General features: G+C 48.1%; 1 protein-coding gene across 1 annotated transcript in view; it reads right to left on the reverse strand.

The window, feature by feature from the left end:
- qars1 (glutaminyl-tRNA synthetase 1) overlaps positions 1-16,883 on the reverse strand; it is a 49,683-nt gene that overhangs the window by 10,960 nt on the left and 21,840 nt on the right. Inside the window, exons 4-7 of the mRNA XM_067999055.1 lie at positions 15,935-16,010; positions 14,398-14,462; positions 13,455-13,508; positions 11,184-11,273 (exon numbers count right to left, since the gene is read on the reverse strand). Coding sequence (XP_067855156.1) covers positions 11,184-11,273; positions 13,455-13,508; positions 14,398-14,462; positions 15,935-16,010 — 285 coding nt within the window. The remainder of the gene's footprint in view (positions 1-11,183; positions 11,274-13,454; positions 13,509-14,397; positions 14,463-15,934; positions 16,011-16,883) is intronic.

Consider the following 16,883-nt stretch of genomic DNA (forward strand, 5'->3'; position numbering starts at 1 on the left):
GTGAGTAAGTGCCGCTTGATAGCACTGTCAACAACACCTTCCATCACTTTGCTGATGATTGAGAGTAGACTGATGGGGCGGTAATTGGCCGGATTGGATTTGTCCTGCTTTTTGTGGACATACCTGGGCAATTTTCCACATTGTCGGGTAGATGCCAGTGTTGTAGCTGTACTGGAACAGCTTGGCTAGAGGCGCAGCTCGTTCTGGAGCTTTCCTAATTGCTTGCTGTACCTGCATACTAACTTTTTGTGTTTCTTGTACAAGGACACCCAAGTCTCTCTGAATATCAACATTTAATAGTTTCTCACCATTTAAAAAATATTCTGTTTGTCTATTCTTCTGACCAAAGTGAATAACCTCACATTTCCCCACATTATACTCCATCTGCCACCTTCTTGCCCACTCACTTAACCTGTCTGTATCCCTTTGCAGACTCTTTGTGTCCTCCTCACAGCTTACTTTCCCACCTAGCTTTGTATCGTCAGCAAACTTGGATACATTACACTCGGTCCCTTCATCTAAGTCATTAATATAGATTGTAAATAGCTGAGGCCCAAGCACTGATCCTTCTGGCACCCCACTAGTTACAACCTGCCAACCCGAGAATGACCCGTTTATCCCTACTCTCTGTTTTCTGTCCTTTAACCAATCCTCTATCCATGCCAGTATATTACCCCCAACCCCATGAGCCCTTACCTTGTGTAACAATCTTTTATGTGGCATCTTATCGAATGCATTTTGAAAATCCAAATATACGACATCCACTGGTTCCCCTTTATCTACCCTGCTAGTTACATCCTCAAAAAACTCTAATAAATTCATCAAACACGATTTCCCTTTCATAAAACCATGTTGATTCTGCCTAATCATATTATGATTTTCTAAGTGCCCTGTTACCACTTCCTTTATAATGGATTCCAGCATTTTCCCAACGACTGATGTCAGACTAACTGGCCTGTAGTTCCCTGTTTTCTCTCCCTCCTTTCTTGAATAGCGGGGTCACATTTGCCACCTTCCAGTCCCCTGGGACCGTTCCAGAATCTAGAGAATTTTGGAAGATCATAACCAATGCATCCACTATCTCTGCAGCCACCTCTTTTAGAACCATAGGATGTCGGCCATCAGATCCAGGGGATTTGTCGGCTTTTCGTCCCATCAGTTTCTCCAGTACTTTTTCTCTACTGATATTAATTGTTTTAAGTTTCTCACTCTCATTTACCCCTTGGTTCCCCACTATTTCTGGTTTGCTTTTTGTGTCTTCTACTGTGTAGACAGAAACAAAATATTTGTTTAATGCATCTGCCATTTCCTGATTTCCCATTATAATTTCTCCTGTCTCAGCCTCCAAGCGACTAATGTTTACTTTTGCTACTCTCTTCCTTTTTACATACTTGTAGAAGCTTTTACAATCCGTTTTTATATTTCTTGCTAGTTTTCTTTCATATTCTATTTTCTCCCTCTTTAGCAATTTTTAGGTTGTCATTTGTTGGTTTCTGAAACTCTCCCAATCCCCAGGCTTATTACAGCTTCTGGTCAGGATGTTGATGGTGGGGGGGCTTAGCAATGCTGTTGAACGGCATGGAGAGATGGTCATTGCTGTGCACTTGCGTGGTGCGAATGTTATCTGCCACTTGTCAGCCCAAGCCTGGATGTTACTCAAGTCCTGCTACAGAGGAGTTGTACATGGAACTGAACACAGAGGAATTGTCAGTGAACAGCCCCACTCCTGACCTTGTGATGAAGAGGTCATTGACGAAACAGCTGAAGATAGTCGGGCCGAGGACACTCCTGAGTTTGCAGACACGGCCACAAGGGGGCACCTGGGCTAACAGCTGGATCACTTCATTGACTGGAGAAGGAACTCCGGCCACAGGACACAGTCAACACCACAAACTCTGGCCAAGGTCATATGACCATGGAACAGGTCAGTCTGGTACACACCACCATCAGACCCTGCAGTATTTACCCCATCATTCATCGTCGCACACATGGATGGACTGTGAGAGGGCTGGTGGTGTGACTTAATATACTTGAAAAGGAGAAAAATTGCAGAGCTATGGAGAAAGCGCGGGGGAGTGGGACTAATTGGATAGCTCTTTCAAAGAGCCGGCACAGGCACGATGGGCCAAATGGCCTCCTCCTGCACTGTATCATTTTATGATCAACTATCTCTCCCACGGGTCTCTAAGCAGATACTGTATCAATGCCAGTCTCGACTGATTTATGGACAAGCTGACAAGTGAAGATATTAATGTCGTGCTGCCAGCTACACAACTATAATCCTACAATCTCGGTGGGAAAGGGCGGATTAGAATTTAGATTAAGTATTTTCTCAGTAGTTCAAGAATCATTCCTGGGACACTATTTACGTCAACAAAAATCTATTGAAAGAATAATGCATTTTCTTCCGTCGCCTCCTGAAGAAAACTTGCATTTATATAGCGCCTTTGATGCAGTGAAACGTCCCAGGGTGCTTCACAGGATCATTACCAAACAAAATTTCACACCCAGCCACATAAGGACAGGTGGCCAAAAACTTGGTCCGAGCCCGCATGCAGCAAGACCTGGACAACATCCAGGCTTGGGCAGTGTCCTCGGCCCAACCATCTTCAGCTGCTTCATCAATGACCTTCCCTCCATCATAAGGTCAGAAATGGGGATGTTCGCTGATGACTGCACAGTGTTCAGTTCCATTCGCAACCCCTCAGATAATGAAGCAGTCCGAGCCCGCATGCAGCAAGACCAGGACAACATACAGGCTTGGGCTCATAAGTGGCAAGTAACATTCGCGCCAGACAAGTGCCAGGCAATGACCATCTCCAACAAGAGAGAGTCTAACCACCTCCCCTTGACATTCAACGGCATTACCATCGCCGAATCTCCCACCATCAACATCCTGGGGATCACCATTGACCAGAAACTTAACTGGACCAGCCATATAAATACTGTGGCTACAAGAGCAGGTCAGAGGCTGGGTATTCTGCGGCGAGTGACTCACCTCCTGACTCCCCAAAGCCTTTCCACCATCTACAAGGCACAAGTCAGGAGTGTGATGGAACACTCTCCACTTGCCTGGATGAGTGCAGCTCCAACAACACTCAAGAAGCTCGACACCATCCAAGATAAAGCAGCCCGCTTGATTGGCACCCCATCCACCACCCTAAACATTCACTCCCTTCACCACCGGCGCACTGTGGCTGCAGTGTGCACCATCCACAGGATGCACTGCAGCAACTCGCCAAGGCTTCTTCGACAGCACCTCCCAAACCCGCGACCTCTACCACCTAGAAGGACAAGAGCAGCAGGCGCATGGGAACAACACCACCTGCACGTTCCCCTCCAAGTCACACACCATCCCGACCTGGAAATATATCGCCGTTCCTTCATTGTCGCTGGGTCAAAATCCTGGAACTCCCTTCCTAACAGCACTGTGGGAGAACCTTCACCACACGGACTGCAGCGGTTCAAGAAGGCGGCTCACCACCACCTTCTCAAGGGCAATTAGGGATGGGCAATAAATGCCGGCCTCGCCAGCGACGCCCACATCCCGTGAACGAATAAAAAAAAAGGTGGGTTTCAAGGAGCATCTTAAAGGAGGAGAGAGAGGCGGAGAGGTTTAGGAAGGGAATTCCATAGCTTAGGGCCGAGGCAGCTGAAGGCACGGCCGCCAATGGTGGAGCGATGAAAATCAGAGATGCACAAGAGGCCAGAATTGGAGGACACAAAGATCTGGGAGAGTTGCGGGGCTGGAGAAGGTTACAGGGATAGAGAGGGGCGAGGCCACGGAGGGATTTTGCAGCTTTTTTTGTGGGACAGTTTCACATGAAAGCACTCACTCTGCCAAGTGGCCATTCTTCCTGCATCAGCCTAGACTGCGAGTATCCAGCTATTCGGTCATGGAGAGCATCATGACTGTAACCAAGCTCAGAACTGTCCTCGTCTAGGAGAGGTTACTGTCGGGGATTGTGCGCTCATGTCTTGGAGTGGGGCTTGAACCCTGACCTTCTGACTCAGAGAGGAGAGTGCTACCAACTGAGCCAAGCTGACCAGACCCAGAGAAGAGAAAATAGTGTTAAAAGCACACCCGCAGAAGTGTTTATAAGACAGAAAGATAGAGTTGGAAAAGAAACTGAACACTCAAGAGTTAAACCTGTGCCACCAAGATTTCTTAAAACTTGGACAGAAAGGCCTCGGTTAAGTGGGAGCTACGTAAGGTTTTGTCTCGATATTATACTTATTAGAATTTATGATACCGGCTCTCGGTGAAACTGACCAAGAATGAGCCCAGTTTGTGAACAGTAGCAGTTCCTCCTGCAGACTTGGGAGTCGCCCTGTTCTGTAAATGTCTCTCCAAATGTAAGCAGCTAAAACCAGCTGACCCATTTGAGAGAACTGCAGAGCTTCAAAATAAAGTTATTTAAGCTAGTTAAACACCAAATTCCTAGAAGGGAAAAAACACAGGCCCTTCTCTTCCTGCCCTCTCCAATCAAAGCCCTACAATTCAGACTTATACTCCAGACAAAGACACATTTAATAGAACCACAGGACCTGCTATCACTAATTGTACAATTAAGAAATGGGAGAAAATTAGAGAGTACTCAATGTTTTTAGGGTCAAAAATTCCTCAGAGGTGTCGGCAAAACGAGAAATAAACCCAACGTGTCTTCCAGACGGAGGCTCCAGACGGGCATGGCTCAAACCACCTGCAGACAAAAATCTCACTCATTTCATCTAGACTACTGCTCACCTCAGGAGACCCAAAACAAGAAAGTCTCGGACTGGCAGCCGGGGCCCACCCGGGAGAGCAGCAATCAATCTTTGGTACAGCATTTTTCCACCAAAATAAAATATACAGTCAGGCCTCACTGCTATAAACACCACTCGAGGTTGTTTTTTCCCAAACCTCCCATTCCACAGATACATAATCCCTTCATACAGCACAGTTACAGCACAGAAGGAGGCCATTCAGCCCATCGAGCTCGTGCCGGCTCTTTGTAAGAGCAATCCAGTTAGTCCCATTCCCCTGCTCTTTCCCTGTAGCCCTGCAAATTTTTTCCCTTCAACTATTTATCCAATTCTTTTTTGAAAGCCACAAAGGAACCTGCTTCCACCGCCCTTTCAGGCAGCGCATTCCAGATCATAACAACTCGCTGCATAAAAAAGATTTTCCTAATGTCACTTTTGGATCTTTTGCCAATTACCCTAAATCTGTGTCCTCTGGTTTGCAACCCTTCTGCCAATGGGAACAGTTTCTCTTTATTTACTTTATCTAAACCCCTCATGATTTTGAAGACTTGTATCAAATCTCCTCTCAACCTTCTCTGCTCTAAGGAGAACAACCCCAGCTTCTCCAGTCTAATCCACATAACTGAAGTCCCTCATCCCTGAAACCATTCCAGTAAATGTTTTCTGCACCCTCTCGAAGGCCTTCACACCATGACTAAAGTGCAGTGCCCAGAATTGGACACAATACTCCTTTGCCCTGTCAGGACCGTAAACCGATATAGAGACAGAGCGAGTGGCCAACACAGCGCTAGGGGGGGCGGCGGAGAGAGGGGGGGGGCGGCGAGAGAGAGGGGGGGGGGCGGCGAGAGAGAGAGGGGGGGGCAGAGAGAGAGAGAGGGGGGGGCAGAGAGAGAGGGGCAGAGAGAGGGGGGGGCAGAGAGAGGGGGGGGCAGAGAGAGGGGGGGGCAGAGAGAGGGGGGGGCAGAGAGAGGGGGGGGCAGAGAGAGAGGGGCAGAGAGAGAGGGGCAGAGAGAGAGGGGCAGAGAGAGAGGGGCAGAGAGAGAGGGGCAGAGAGAGAGGGGCAGAGAGAGAGGGGCAGAGAGAGAGGGGCAGAGAGAGAGGGGCAGAGAGAGAGGGGCAGAGAGAGAGGGGCAGAGAGAGAGGGGCAGAGAGAGAGGGGCAGAGAGAGAGGGGCAGAGAGAGAGGGGCAGAGAGAGAGGGGCAGAGAGAGAGGGGCAGAGAGAGAGGGGCAGAGAGAGAGGGGCAGAGAGAGAGGGGCAGAGAGAGAGGGGCAGAGAGAGAGGGGCAGAGAGAGAGGGGCAGAGAGAGAGGGGCAGAGAGAGAGGGGCAGAGAGAGAGGGGCAGAGAGAGAGGGGCAGAGAGAGAGGGGCAGAGAGAGAGGGGCAGAGAGAGAGGGGCAGAGAGAGAGGGGCAGAGAGAGAGGGGCAGAGAGAGAGGGGCAGAGAGAGAGGGGCAGAGAGAGAGGGGCAGAGAGAGAGGGGCAGAGAGAGAGGGGCAGAGAGAGAGGGGCAGAGAGAGGGGCAGAGAGAGGGGCAGAGAGAGGGGCAGAGAGAGGGGCAGAGAGAGGGGCAGAGAGAGGGGCAGAGAGAGGGGCAGAGAGAGGGGCAGAGAGAGGGGCAGAGAGAGGGGCAGAGAGAGGGGCAGAGAGAGGGGCAGAGAGAGGGGCAGAGAGAGGGGCAGAGAGAGGGGCAGAGAGAGGGGCAGAGAGAGGGGCAGAGAGAGGGGCAGAGAGAGGGGCAGAGAGAGGGGCAGAGAGAGGGGCAGAGAGAGGGGCAGAGAGAGGGGCAGAGAGAGGGGCAGAGAGAGGGGCAGAGAGAGGGGCAGAGAGAGGGGCAGAGAGAGGGGCAGAGAGAGGGGCAGAGAGAGGGGCAGAGAGAGGGGCAGAGGGAGAAAGAGAGAGAGGCAGAGGGAGAAAGAGAGAGAGGCAGAGGGAGAAAGAGAGAGAGGCAGAGGGAGAAAGAGAGAGAGGCAGAGGGAGAAAGAGAGAGAGGCAGAGGGAGAAAGAGAGAGAGGCAGAGGGAGAAAGAGAGAGAGGCAGAGGGAGAAAGAGAGAGAGGCAGAGGGAGAAAGAGAGAGAGGCAGAGGGAGAAAGAGAGAGAGGCAGAGGGAGAAAGAGAGAGAGGCAGAGGGAGAAAGAGAGAGAGGCAGAGGGAGAAAGTGAGAGAGGCAGAGGGAGAAAGAGAGAGAGGCAGAGGGAGAAAGAGAGAGAGGCAGAGGAAGAAAGAGAGAGAGAGGCAGAGGAAGAAAGAGAGAGAGAGGCAGAGGAAGAAAGAGAGAGAGGCAGAGGAAGAAAGAGAGAGAGAGGCAGAGGAAGAAAGAGAGAGAGAGGCAGAGGAAGAAAGAGAGAGAGAGGCAGAGGAAGAAAGAGAGAGAGAGAGGCAGAGGAAGAAAGAGAGAGAGAGAGGCAGAGGAAGAAAGAGAGAGAGAGGCAGAGGGAGAAAGAGAGAGAGAGGCAGAGGAAGAAAAAGAGAGAGAGGCAGAGGAAGAAAAAGAGAGAGAGGCAGAGGAAGAAAAAGAGAGAGAGGCAGAGGGAGAAAGAGAGAGAGAGGCAGAAGGAGAAAGAGAGAGAGAGAGGCAGAAGGAGAAAGAGAGAGAGAGAGGCAGAGAGAGAGAGAGAGAGAGATCAACAGAGAGATAGATAGATAGATTTTAGTGTAATAAGTCACAGAAATCCCCTGCATGTCATGGGATTAACCATGTTTGGGAGAGGGCAGCTTTAGCCTGATGTAGTGCTACTGAAATGTCTGTGCTGACTAGCCGGTAACAAGCACTTTGTTTTTTCAAAATGACTGTATTTCTCCGGACAAAGTGGCATGAAGGGCAATTAACTCATTGCAGGCTGTGCTGATTATAATTATACTCAATATGTCACTCAATGGTGTTTGCTGATCCTGTTGTGCTTCCTGTTTCCTTTAATTGTAAATAATTAGTTGTTTTAGTCTTAGAAAAACTCTGATTCATGTGTGACATCATTCTATTCGAAAAGCCTGTGCACCCGCTATCCATAAACAGATCACTACAATAGAGTGACTGTTAATCCTCGAGGATACACTACTGTACAAGGGCAGACTATCAGAAAGGAGGGGACAAGGTCCATTTACAGTAACTGCTACAAAACAGCTGAAAGTGACAGCAAGAGTGACACCCAAGACTGCGACACATTCGAACCACCAGGTGATGAATTCCCAGCATCGGTGGACAGTGCACGGGAACATACACACTGGACATCCTGGCTTCCTCTGCAATTCAAACAACCTCTGCACAGGCACAGCCCGATACACAAGTTAACAGCCCACAGGCGATCAAGCGGCTGAGTGTCAGATGTCCACTAAGTACAGCCAGCAGGTGAGACAACAGGTTAGTGCAACAAGGTTGTAAGAATCACCTGCGCACCGTGGGGGAAAGCTGTGCATGGGGAGAAGGCAGGGGCAGAAATTTGGGGATTGTAAGACCATGATCCCTTATACATTCAGTGCTTGTGAGAGGTAGAGGGGAAGCATTCGCCCTGTGTCTCGAGGTGCGGCAGCAGAAGGTTGGATTGTTTTGTTCCATCTAGTGCAGGTCCCAGTTACCCACAAGACGTTTTTCCAGTGCAACTCCTTCCAGATGTAGTTGGAATCTTCAGTTACAGTTTTCCCAGAAACATGACTGAGCTGAATTGCTCACAGCCACTTGATTCAACTCTCCCCAGAGCCCCGCCAATTAGCATGTTAGTGAGAAATTGTACAATTTAATGGAAAGTGACCTTGCAGGTTAAGACTAATAGAGTGCTATTGAACTGTCTCTGTGTTAATCATTACGGGAGTCCCTTGGACTCGAGCTGCACAGCAAAATTTGAAAACAACTTTTTCCAGACAGTTTTATTGCTTCTCCCCTAAAGGCACCGATTCCTCATGAGGTTTGGTCCCAAAGACATCACACGCCCTGCAGTAACTCAGACAAGTGGTCATTCTTCAAGTGAGAGCCCAGACAGTGCCTGCAGATCGAGCTGTTTGACCGAGGGGGGGGGGGGTGGCGGGCAGCATCCGAGCCAAAGCTGATCCGATCCGATCCTCTCTCGATATCCATGGACACACCTTACAGCAGGGTTCACTGAATTTGCATGGAGCACATGTGCCCACATCATCTCTAGCACCTGGGGGAGGCAATGCCGATGGGAACACTATGGGTTGGGATGGGAGGGGCAATGGGGATTGGGATCACTAGCATCGTTATTGGCTGATAAATTCTCAAGTGGCGAATCAGTTAAAAAAAATGATTTCCTCCCAAATTTGATGGGTAAAACCCCCTCCTGAATTTCCCATTGTTTTCTCACCAAACAATTGGTTGTGGAGGTACAAGCACATTGAGTCAGTGATGTCCATATGTGCCCTCCTGTACACACGTGCAGACTTCACGGACACCATGCACTAATATCTCTCAACCTGATTCTCAGCAGGGAAAGAAATGAAGTAATGAAGGAGATGTTCTTCAGGCTAGACCGTGAGGCGGACAGCCGATGTACGACAGCAAACACCAGCCCTTCATTCCCAGCCAGATATGGAGAAAGAGCAGCAGTGGACACAGTCCCCACTCAGTGGGCAGCACTCTCCCCTCGGAGTCAGACGGTCGTGGATTCAATCCCCACTCCAGAGACTTGAGCCCATAATCCAGGCCGACACTCCCAGAGCCAGTACTGAAGGAGTGCTGCACTGTCGGAGGTGCCATCTTTCGGATGACACGTTAAACAGAGGCTCTGTCTGCCCCTCTCAGGTGGACGTTTTTCGAAGAAGAGCAGGGGAGTTGTCCCCGGTGTCCTGGACCAATATTTATCCCTCAACCAACATCAGTAAAACAGATTATCTGGTCATTTATCTCACTGCTATTTGTGGGATCTTGCTGTGCTCAAATTGGCTGCCGCGTTTCCTACATTACAACAGTGACTACACTTCAAAAGTACTTCACTGGCTGTAAAGCACTTCGGGAAGTCCCGAGGTTGTGAAAGGCACTGTAGAAATGCAAGTTCTTTCCTTTTTCTTTCTCTGTATCTAACCCGTGTACCTGCCCTGGGAGTGTTTGATGGGACAGTGTAGAGGGAGCTTTACTCTGTATCTAACCCGTGTACCTGCCCTGGGAGTGTTTGATGGGACAGTGTAGAGGGAGCTTTACTCTGTATCTAACCCGTGTACCTGCCCTGGGAGTGTTTGATGGGACAGTGTAGAGGGAGCTTTACTCTGTATCTAACCCGTGTACCTGCCCTGGGAGTGTTTGATGGGACAGTGTAGAGGGAGCTTTACTCTGTATCTAACCCGTGTACCTGCCCTGGGAGTGTTTGATGGGACAGTGTAGAGGGAGCTTTACTCTGTATCTAACCCTGTACCTGCCCTGGGAGTGTTTGATGGGACAGTGTAGAGGGAGCTTTACTCTGTATCTAACCCTGTACCTGCCCTGGGAGTGTTTGATGGGACAGTGTAGAGGGAACTTTACTCTGTATCTAACCCATGCTGTACCTGCCCTGGGAGTGTTTGATGGGACAGTGTAGAGGGAACTTTACTCTGTATCTAACCCATGCTGTACCTTCCCTGGGAGTGTTTGATGGGACAGTGTAGAGAATTGAAACTTTCCACCAGTGAAATGGATAGCAATGAACTAACTAGTCGAGCTACGTCACGTGTTGGAGGGAGGGAGTTAATTTGTTAACACCGACTTGTGATTAAATCAGTGTGTCTCATCCCCTATTCGTGACCCATCAGTCTTGGTTTCTCAGCATTCCCACAGCAGTTCTTACCTCCCCACTATGTCAGCCAATTCCAAGAACACTGAAACCACATGCACTTAATGGAGCATTTTCTCCCCATACAGGATATTGTCTTAACCAGGATAAAAGCTGCACCTTATTGTGTCTCTCAGAAATGTCTCCAAGCATTTCACATCCAACAAATTATTTTGAGGTGCAGTGACCATTATGTGGGCAAGTGTAGGACGTAGGGCATTAAGCAGAAACTGAACTAATAAAAAGGGGGAGATGGGTAACCGTGATGCAATATTTGTGAACTTCACTGAAATGAGGAGGATGTAATACAGGGCTGGGAATTCCACAGCACACACTGCAGACAGCCTTCACTGCATATTGTTAGAAGATCCATTCTTTGACAGATTTATACAGTAAATTAGAAGATTTGTAGCTCAGATCACTCTCCCAACAAGGTTATTAAAAAATCAATGAGAACACAACGCAATAAAACCACTTTTCTGGCCAGACCAGTGTGTGCTGGGAGTTACTGAGGAACTTTGCTGCAGCATAGTATCAATCACTGATTGTTTTTATATATATAGTTGGAGATCACACTGGCAGCAACACCAGACTGTGGGCAGAGTTCCAGATCTGAGGCTGTTAACCTTTGTCTTTCACACAAGACTCATCAGCCATCTGTAACTCTGAAGTGAAATGTTTAGATTAAACGCTCAAACGCAATGTGTAACTCACCATTAACCTCTGACTCTTTCTTGTCCTCCGTTGTCTCTGTCGCTGCCTTTTGCTTTGGAGCCTAAAATAAGTGAATGACAAAAATCTGACCAGTTAGAAAGCAAAGTTCTTGATGTGGCATTGTTTGGGTGCTGCAAGACCCATGTGCAGCTGTGTAATAGAAGGAACCTCTCTCGCTGAGGTACCTATGAGTGGGAGTGAGCACCGGCCAGGTGATTATGCACAATGAGTAGTGGGCTCAGTGCAGTGCTGACACAGATCAGGAGGCAGGCCCAGAATCAGCGGGCACGTACTCCTTCCAATTTCCCCCTCGTCTCCTGCAGGTGCTAACTCTTGCTGGGGTACGGGCTGGGGTACAGGGCTGCTGCTCACCCTCTGGTGCCTCACCTATGCAGCCTTCAGGTGTGAGTCTAGACAGAGAGCATTGACAGGCAATTCAACTAAATTCTTCGCCTGAGGTCATGAAAGGCACTATATAGAAAGACTTGCATGTAAATAGCGCCTCTCACGACCTCAGGATGTCCCAAAGCACTTTACAGCCAATAAAGCACTTTTGAAGTGTAGAACACTGTTGTAATGTAGGAAAACACGGCAGCCAATTCACGCACAGCAAGATCTCACAAACAGCAATGTGATAATGACCAGATAATCTGTTTTAGTGATTTTGGTTGAGGTAAATATTGGCGAGGATACCAGGGAAAACTCTCCTGTCCTTCTTTGAATAGTATCATGGGAACTTCTACATCCACTTGAGATGGCAGATACTGCCTCATTTAAAGTCTTAGCTGAAAGACGGCCCCTCCGACAGTGCAGCAATCCCTCAGTACTGCAGTGAAGTGTCAGCCTAGATATTGTGCTCAAGTCTCTGGAGTGGGACTCGAACCCACAACCTACTGACTCAGAGGCGAGAGTGCTGCCCACCGAGTGACAGCTGGCACCAGCCTGGTACATCGGAACATCTTTCCTTTACCAGTGTCGTAGCCAAGGTCAGCGAACGCCACAGACCAGAGATGTACCTGGGGTCTCAGTCTGCATGCCTCAGTAACATAACAAGCAGAGTGTTTAGTCACTTCACCATCAGCAGAGGTAGGGGGAATTCTTTTTAAAATTGTCAAACCAAGTGTTCCCTTGAACAACTTTAAATGCCATACTTTGTGTAACAGATGGAGTCACGTACTGCTTACTGGACAGTTTTAAAAGCGATAGGAACAAGCAGTACCCAGTTTATAAGCTTAATGAGTACAATATAAATTTAAACTCACAGGACATAAGCTTTATTTGTAACTCATTTTGAGTTCAGGACTGAGAAAATAGTCCAGAAAACTGTTAAATAAGATAAATAGCAACTGCAACATCTGCTGTTCAGTGAAATGAGGCACTTAATTAAACTAATGAAGTTAACACCCATTAAAATGCAGACACCCGAACGGCATTTTGACAACTTGCAGACAGGGTGGCAAATTCCACCAGCATTTACATGAGGCATGGTCGGTGCTGCAGCAGTCAGTGAACAAAGGCTACGTGCCTGTGGCGATTAACTACCTCCTTCCCTCACCACCCCCCATCCGCGCCCCCGCTTTCCCCCAACCCCGACCTGGGAAATGCTGTCGAAAGGTCTCAGTCGCCCCGTGGTGCTTTGGCCATTCTTTACGTGTGAGTTTTAACAGCGAGCGTCACCCGGATATTCAGCTGTGGAAGAGGCACCACAACCGAACCCAACCACGTCCTCGTGCACTGGATACCAATTAGCAGCAAGAACCTGGTCTGACTTTTCCCTCCTTACCTGACCGACTGTGTAAAGAGCCCTTACCACAGCAGATCAGCCAAATTCAACACAGGTTTATTTTTATTTATTCTCAGGATGTGGGCGACACGGGCAAGGCCACATCTATAGCCCATCCCTAGCCTCTGCAAATGCCTGTCCAATTCTCCTGATATCAGCAGCCTTGATCGCCTCTCTGGTCTGTCCATTCCAAGTATTCACCACCCTATGTGTGAAACATTACGCAGTGCAGACCTGTTGTGTACTTCCAGTCACTCCAAGCTGCTATTCCAGCCAGACATCAGTGATCCTGGGCCACATTATACAGTCAGTGCACCTCCATCCCATATAAGGACACAATGCTACACCCACAGAGTAATACACTTAGCAGCTCCAACACCATCCAGCAGAACTGTTCAGATCTATCGTAAACACATTAAGAGTGTGAAGCAAGGGAGCAGTGCTAAGTGAATACTGTACCTTCGCTTTCTTTTCTAGGTCAGCCTCAGTCTTTGGACCCAGTAAATTTAGAACCTGGAAGGTGAAAAAGTAGATATCAAAACTTATTTGAAAGAGCACGATTTAAACCATTAACCTTGGATACCTGCCCCAAGAGATACCTGTTAGCATACATTTAAATTGAGGTTTGGAGAAAACAACCAGCTGAGATGATAGATTGGAAAACAGGTACAGAGCGTGAGGTTTCAAACTGGGGTCTACAAGGTTATTGGATTGCTGTCTGCTTGGGGCAGAGGGTAACTCGAGAAGCAAGTAAAGTACCTCGAGAATTCTCTACTCTTTCTGTTTCTGTGTATTCATTAGAAATGTTTGCTGTAATCATGGCACTGTTTTCTATTGGGTAGCAGAGACTGTCTTTCGCAAATTGGGACCTGGAAGTGTGTCAGTGTTTGCAAGAAGTCTCTAAGAGTGTGTCAGTATTTGCAGGGGGTCCCAGCAGTGTGCCCATATTTGCACAGGATCGCCCACATAAGTCTGAAAGCCACTAATGGGCAGTTATTGGGCACTCTGGGAATTGGCTTTCCATGAACACGATCAGCTTAAAGTAATGAGAAGCCAGTCACAGGAGGATTCTGTCAGACTCGACCAATATGTTAAAATACATTTAGAGCACATCAACTTTAGTAAACGGATAAAGACAACTTTGACCGGGGTTTGTGAATTATTGTGCAGGCAGGGAAAGCAGAATCAATTATACCATTACTGTAAAACTCTCTTCAATGGGTGGCAGCTGTGGCTCAGGGCAGCACTCTCGCCTCTGAGTCAGAAGGTCGTGGGTTCAAGTCCCACTCTAGAGATTTGAGCACAAAATCCAGGCTGACACTTCAGTGCAGTACTGAGAGAGTGCACAAGATAAACATGAAGCAATCACTTTGTACTGACTAGAACAATCTGCTGCACTTGCCTGCAGGTCCACTTCATTCTTGATAATCTTCCCATCTGCCCACTTCAGTTCATTCCTTGCCTCACCTGGTAGAGAACAGTTTGCACAGATTCACATTTTGGAGAAAGTGACATTAAAAAAGCCACACGCCAAACCCCTTCTCGCAACTATCAACATCCATCAATTCAGATCTTTTTTCTTGAGAGTTGAAAGAGTTCCTGTCTCTCCTCTCTCAATCAATTAGAATCCTAGATTCTCCCCATTTTCCCTGCTCCATGCTCAATTCTTGGCCAAAGGGATTGCAAGTGACCAGTTCCTAGATCACTACCAATGCTATTAGGATATGGACGTTTGCCCTGGGGTGATGGATCATTTCCCTCCTGCCTTCTCATGACCTCAGTGCTTTCCTACTGCGGGGTTGGAGAGCTCAGTGGTGTCGACCAAATTGCAGCTACAAACCCTGATCTAACAGGAGTGTTCCCACACTGTCGAGATTACACAGCCACATCCCGGCATTCAACAGGGTTTCCCACGTGAGCTTGGGATAACAGAACAATACACCAGCATTCGGCAGTGCCCCCATGCTGTTTTTTAACATTCATTCTTGAGATGTGGGTGTCACTGGCAAGGCTGGCAATTATTGCCTATCCCTAGATACCCGAGAAGGTGGTGGTGGGCCTTTTTGAACCACTGCAGTCCATGCGGTGAAGGTGAGCAGTTTAATACAACAAAGGGGCTTGCTGGGCCACTTCAGAGAGCAGTTAAAAGTCAACCACATTGGTGTGGGGACTGGAGTCACATAGAGGCCCAGACCAGGTCAGGACGGCAGGTTTCCTTCCCTAAAGGACATTAGTGAACCAGTTGAGATCTTACAACAATCCAACAGCTTCATGGTCACTTTTACTGATACCGGCTTTTTATTTAGAATTATCCAGAACTAGTGGACAGGATAAGGGATCAGCCATTCAAGGCTGAGATAAGGAGGAATTTCTTCGCTCAGTGGGTTGTGAACCTTTGGAATTATCTACCCCAGAGGGCTGTGGGTGCTCACTCGTTGAATATATTAAAAGCTGAGATCAATGGATTTTTGGACTCTAGGGGAATCAAGGGATATGGGGATCGGGCGGGAAAGTGGAGTTGAGGTCGAAGATCAGCCATGATTTGACTGAATGGCGGAGCAGGCTCGAGGAGCCATGTGGCCTACTCCTGCTCCTATTTCTTATGTCCAGGCTTTTTAACAATTGAAATTCTCAAACTGCGGCGGTGGGATTTGAACTCCCGTTCTCTGGATTATTAGTCCAGGCCTCTGGATTACTGGATCTGGAGATTCCAGTCACATCCCATCCCAGAAGATCAAAGACCCACATTCTACTATTCCTAGAATTAGTTGACAGATTCCTGATTCAGGGAGTAGGGGCTATACAGCTGGCACTGAGACACGAAAGGCGCTCTGATCTGGTCTGTGCAAAAGCCCAGGGAGACATGGATGGGATGAGTGGCCTTTCCTCACTCCCACTTTCTCCTGTTCACTTATATCTACACATATCTTGACACTCACCCATAAGCAGCCCCATGTTAAAGCGATAACGGTCCAGCATGATCTGGTTCCTATACTTGCTGATTGTTGCTTCAACCTAGGAAATGCACAATGGGAATGTTAAGATGCACCTTCGCTGACTAAGAATCATAGAAAATTTACGGCACAGAAGGAGTCCATTCTGCCCATCACGTCTGCGCCAGCCGAAAATGAGCCACCCAGCCTAATCCCACTTTCCAGCACTTGGTCCGTAGCCCTGTGGGTTTCGGCACTTCAGGTGCACATCCAGGTACTTTTTAAATGAGTTGAGGGTTTCTGCCTCTCCCACCCTTTCAGGCAGTGAGTTCCAGACCCCACCACCCTCTGGGTGAAAAATATTTTCCTCAGCTCCCCTCTAATCCTTCTACCAATCATTTTAAATCTATGCTCCCTGGTTATTGAGCTCTCTCTTAAGGAGAATAGATCCTTCCTATCCACTCTATCTAGGCCCCTCATAATTTTGTATACATCAATTAAATCACCCCTCAGCCTCCTCTGTTCCAAACAGAACAACCCCAGCCTATCCAATCTTTCCTCATAGCTAAAATTCTCCAGCCCTGGCAACATCCTCGTAAATCTCCTCTGTACCCTCTCCAGTGCAATCACATCTTTCCTGTAATGTGACGACCAGAACTGTACACAGTACTCAAGCTGTGGCCTAACCAGTGTTTTATACAGTTCCAGCATAACATCCCTGCTTTTATATTCTGTGCCTCGGCATAGTATTCCATATGTCTTCTTAACCACCTTATTTACTTGTCCTGTTACCGTCAGGGATCTGTGGACATGCACTCCAAGGTCCCTCTCTTCCTCTACATCTTTCAGTATCCTCCCATTCATTGTGTACTCTCTTGCCTTGTTTGCCCTCCCCAAATGTATTACCTCACACTTCTCAGGTTTGAATTCCATTTGCCACTTTTCTGCCCACCTG

Source organism: Heptranchias perlo, chromosome 17, assembly GCF_035084215.1.
Source record: "Heptranchias perlo isolate sHepPer1 chromosome 17, sHepPer1.hap1, whole genome shotgun sequence".
NCBI classification, from domain to species: Eukaryota; Metazoa; Chordata; class Chondrichthyes; order Hexanchiformes; family Hexanchidae; genus Heptranchias; species Heptranchias perlo.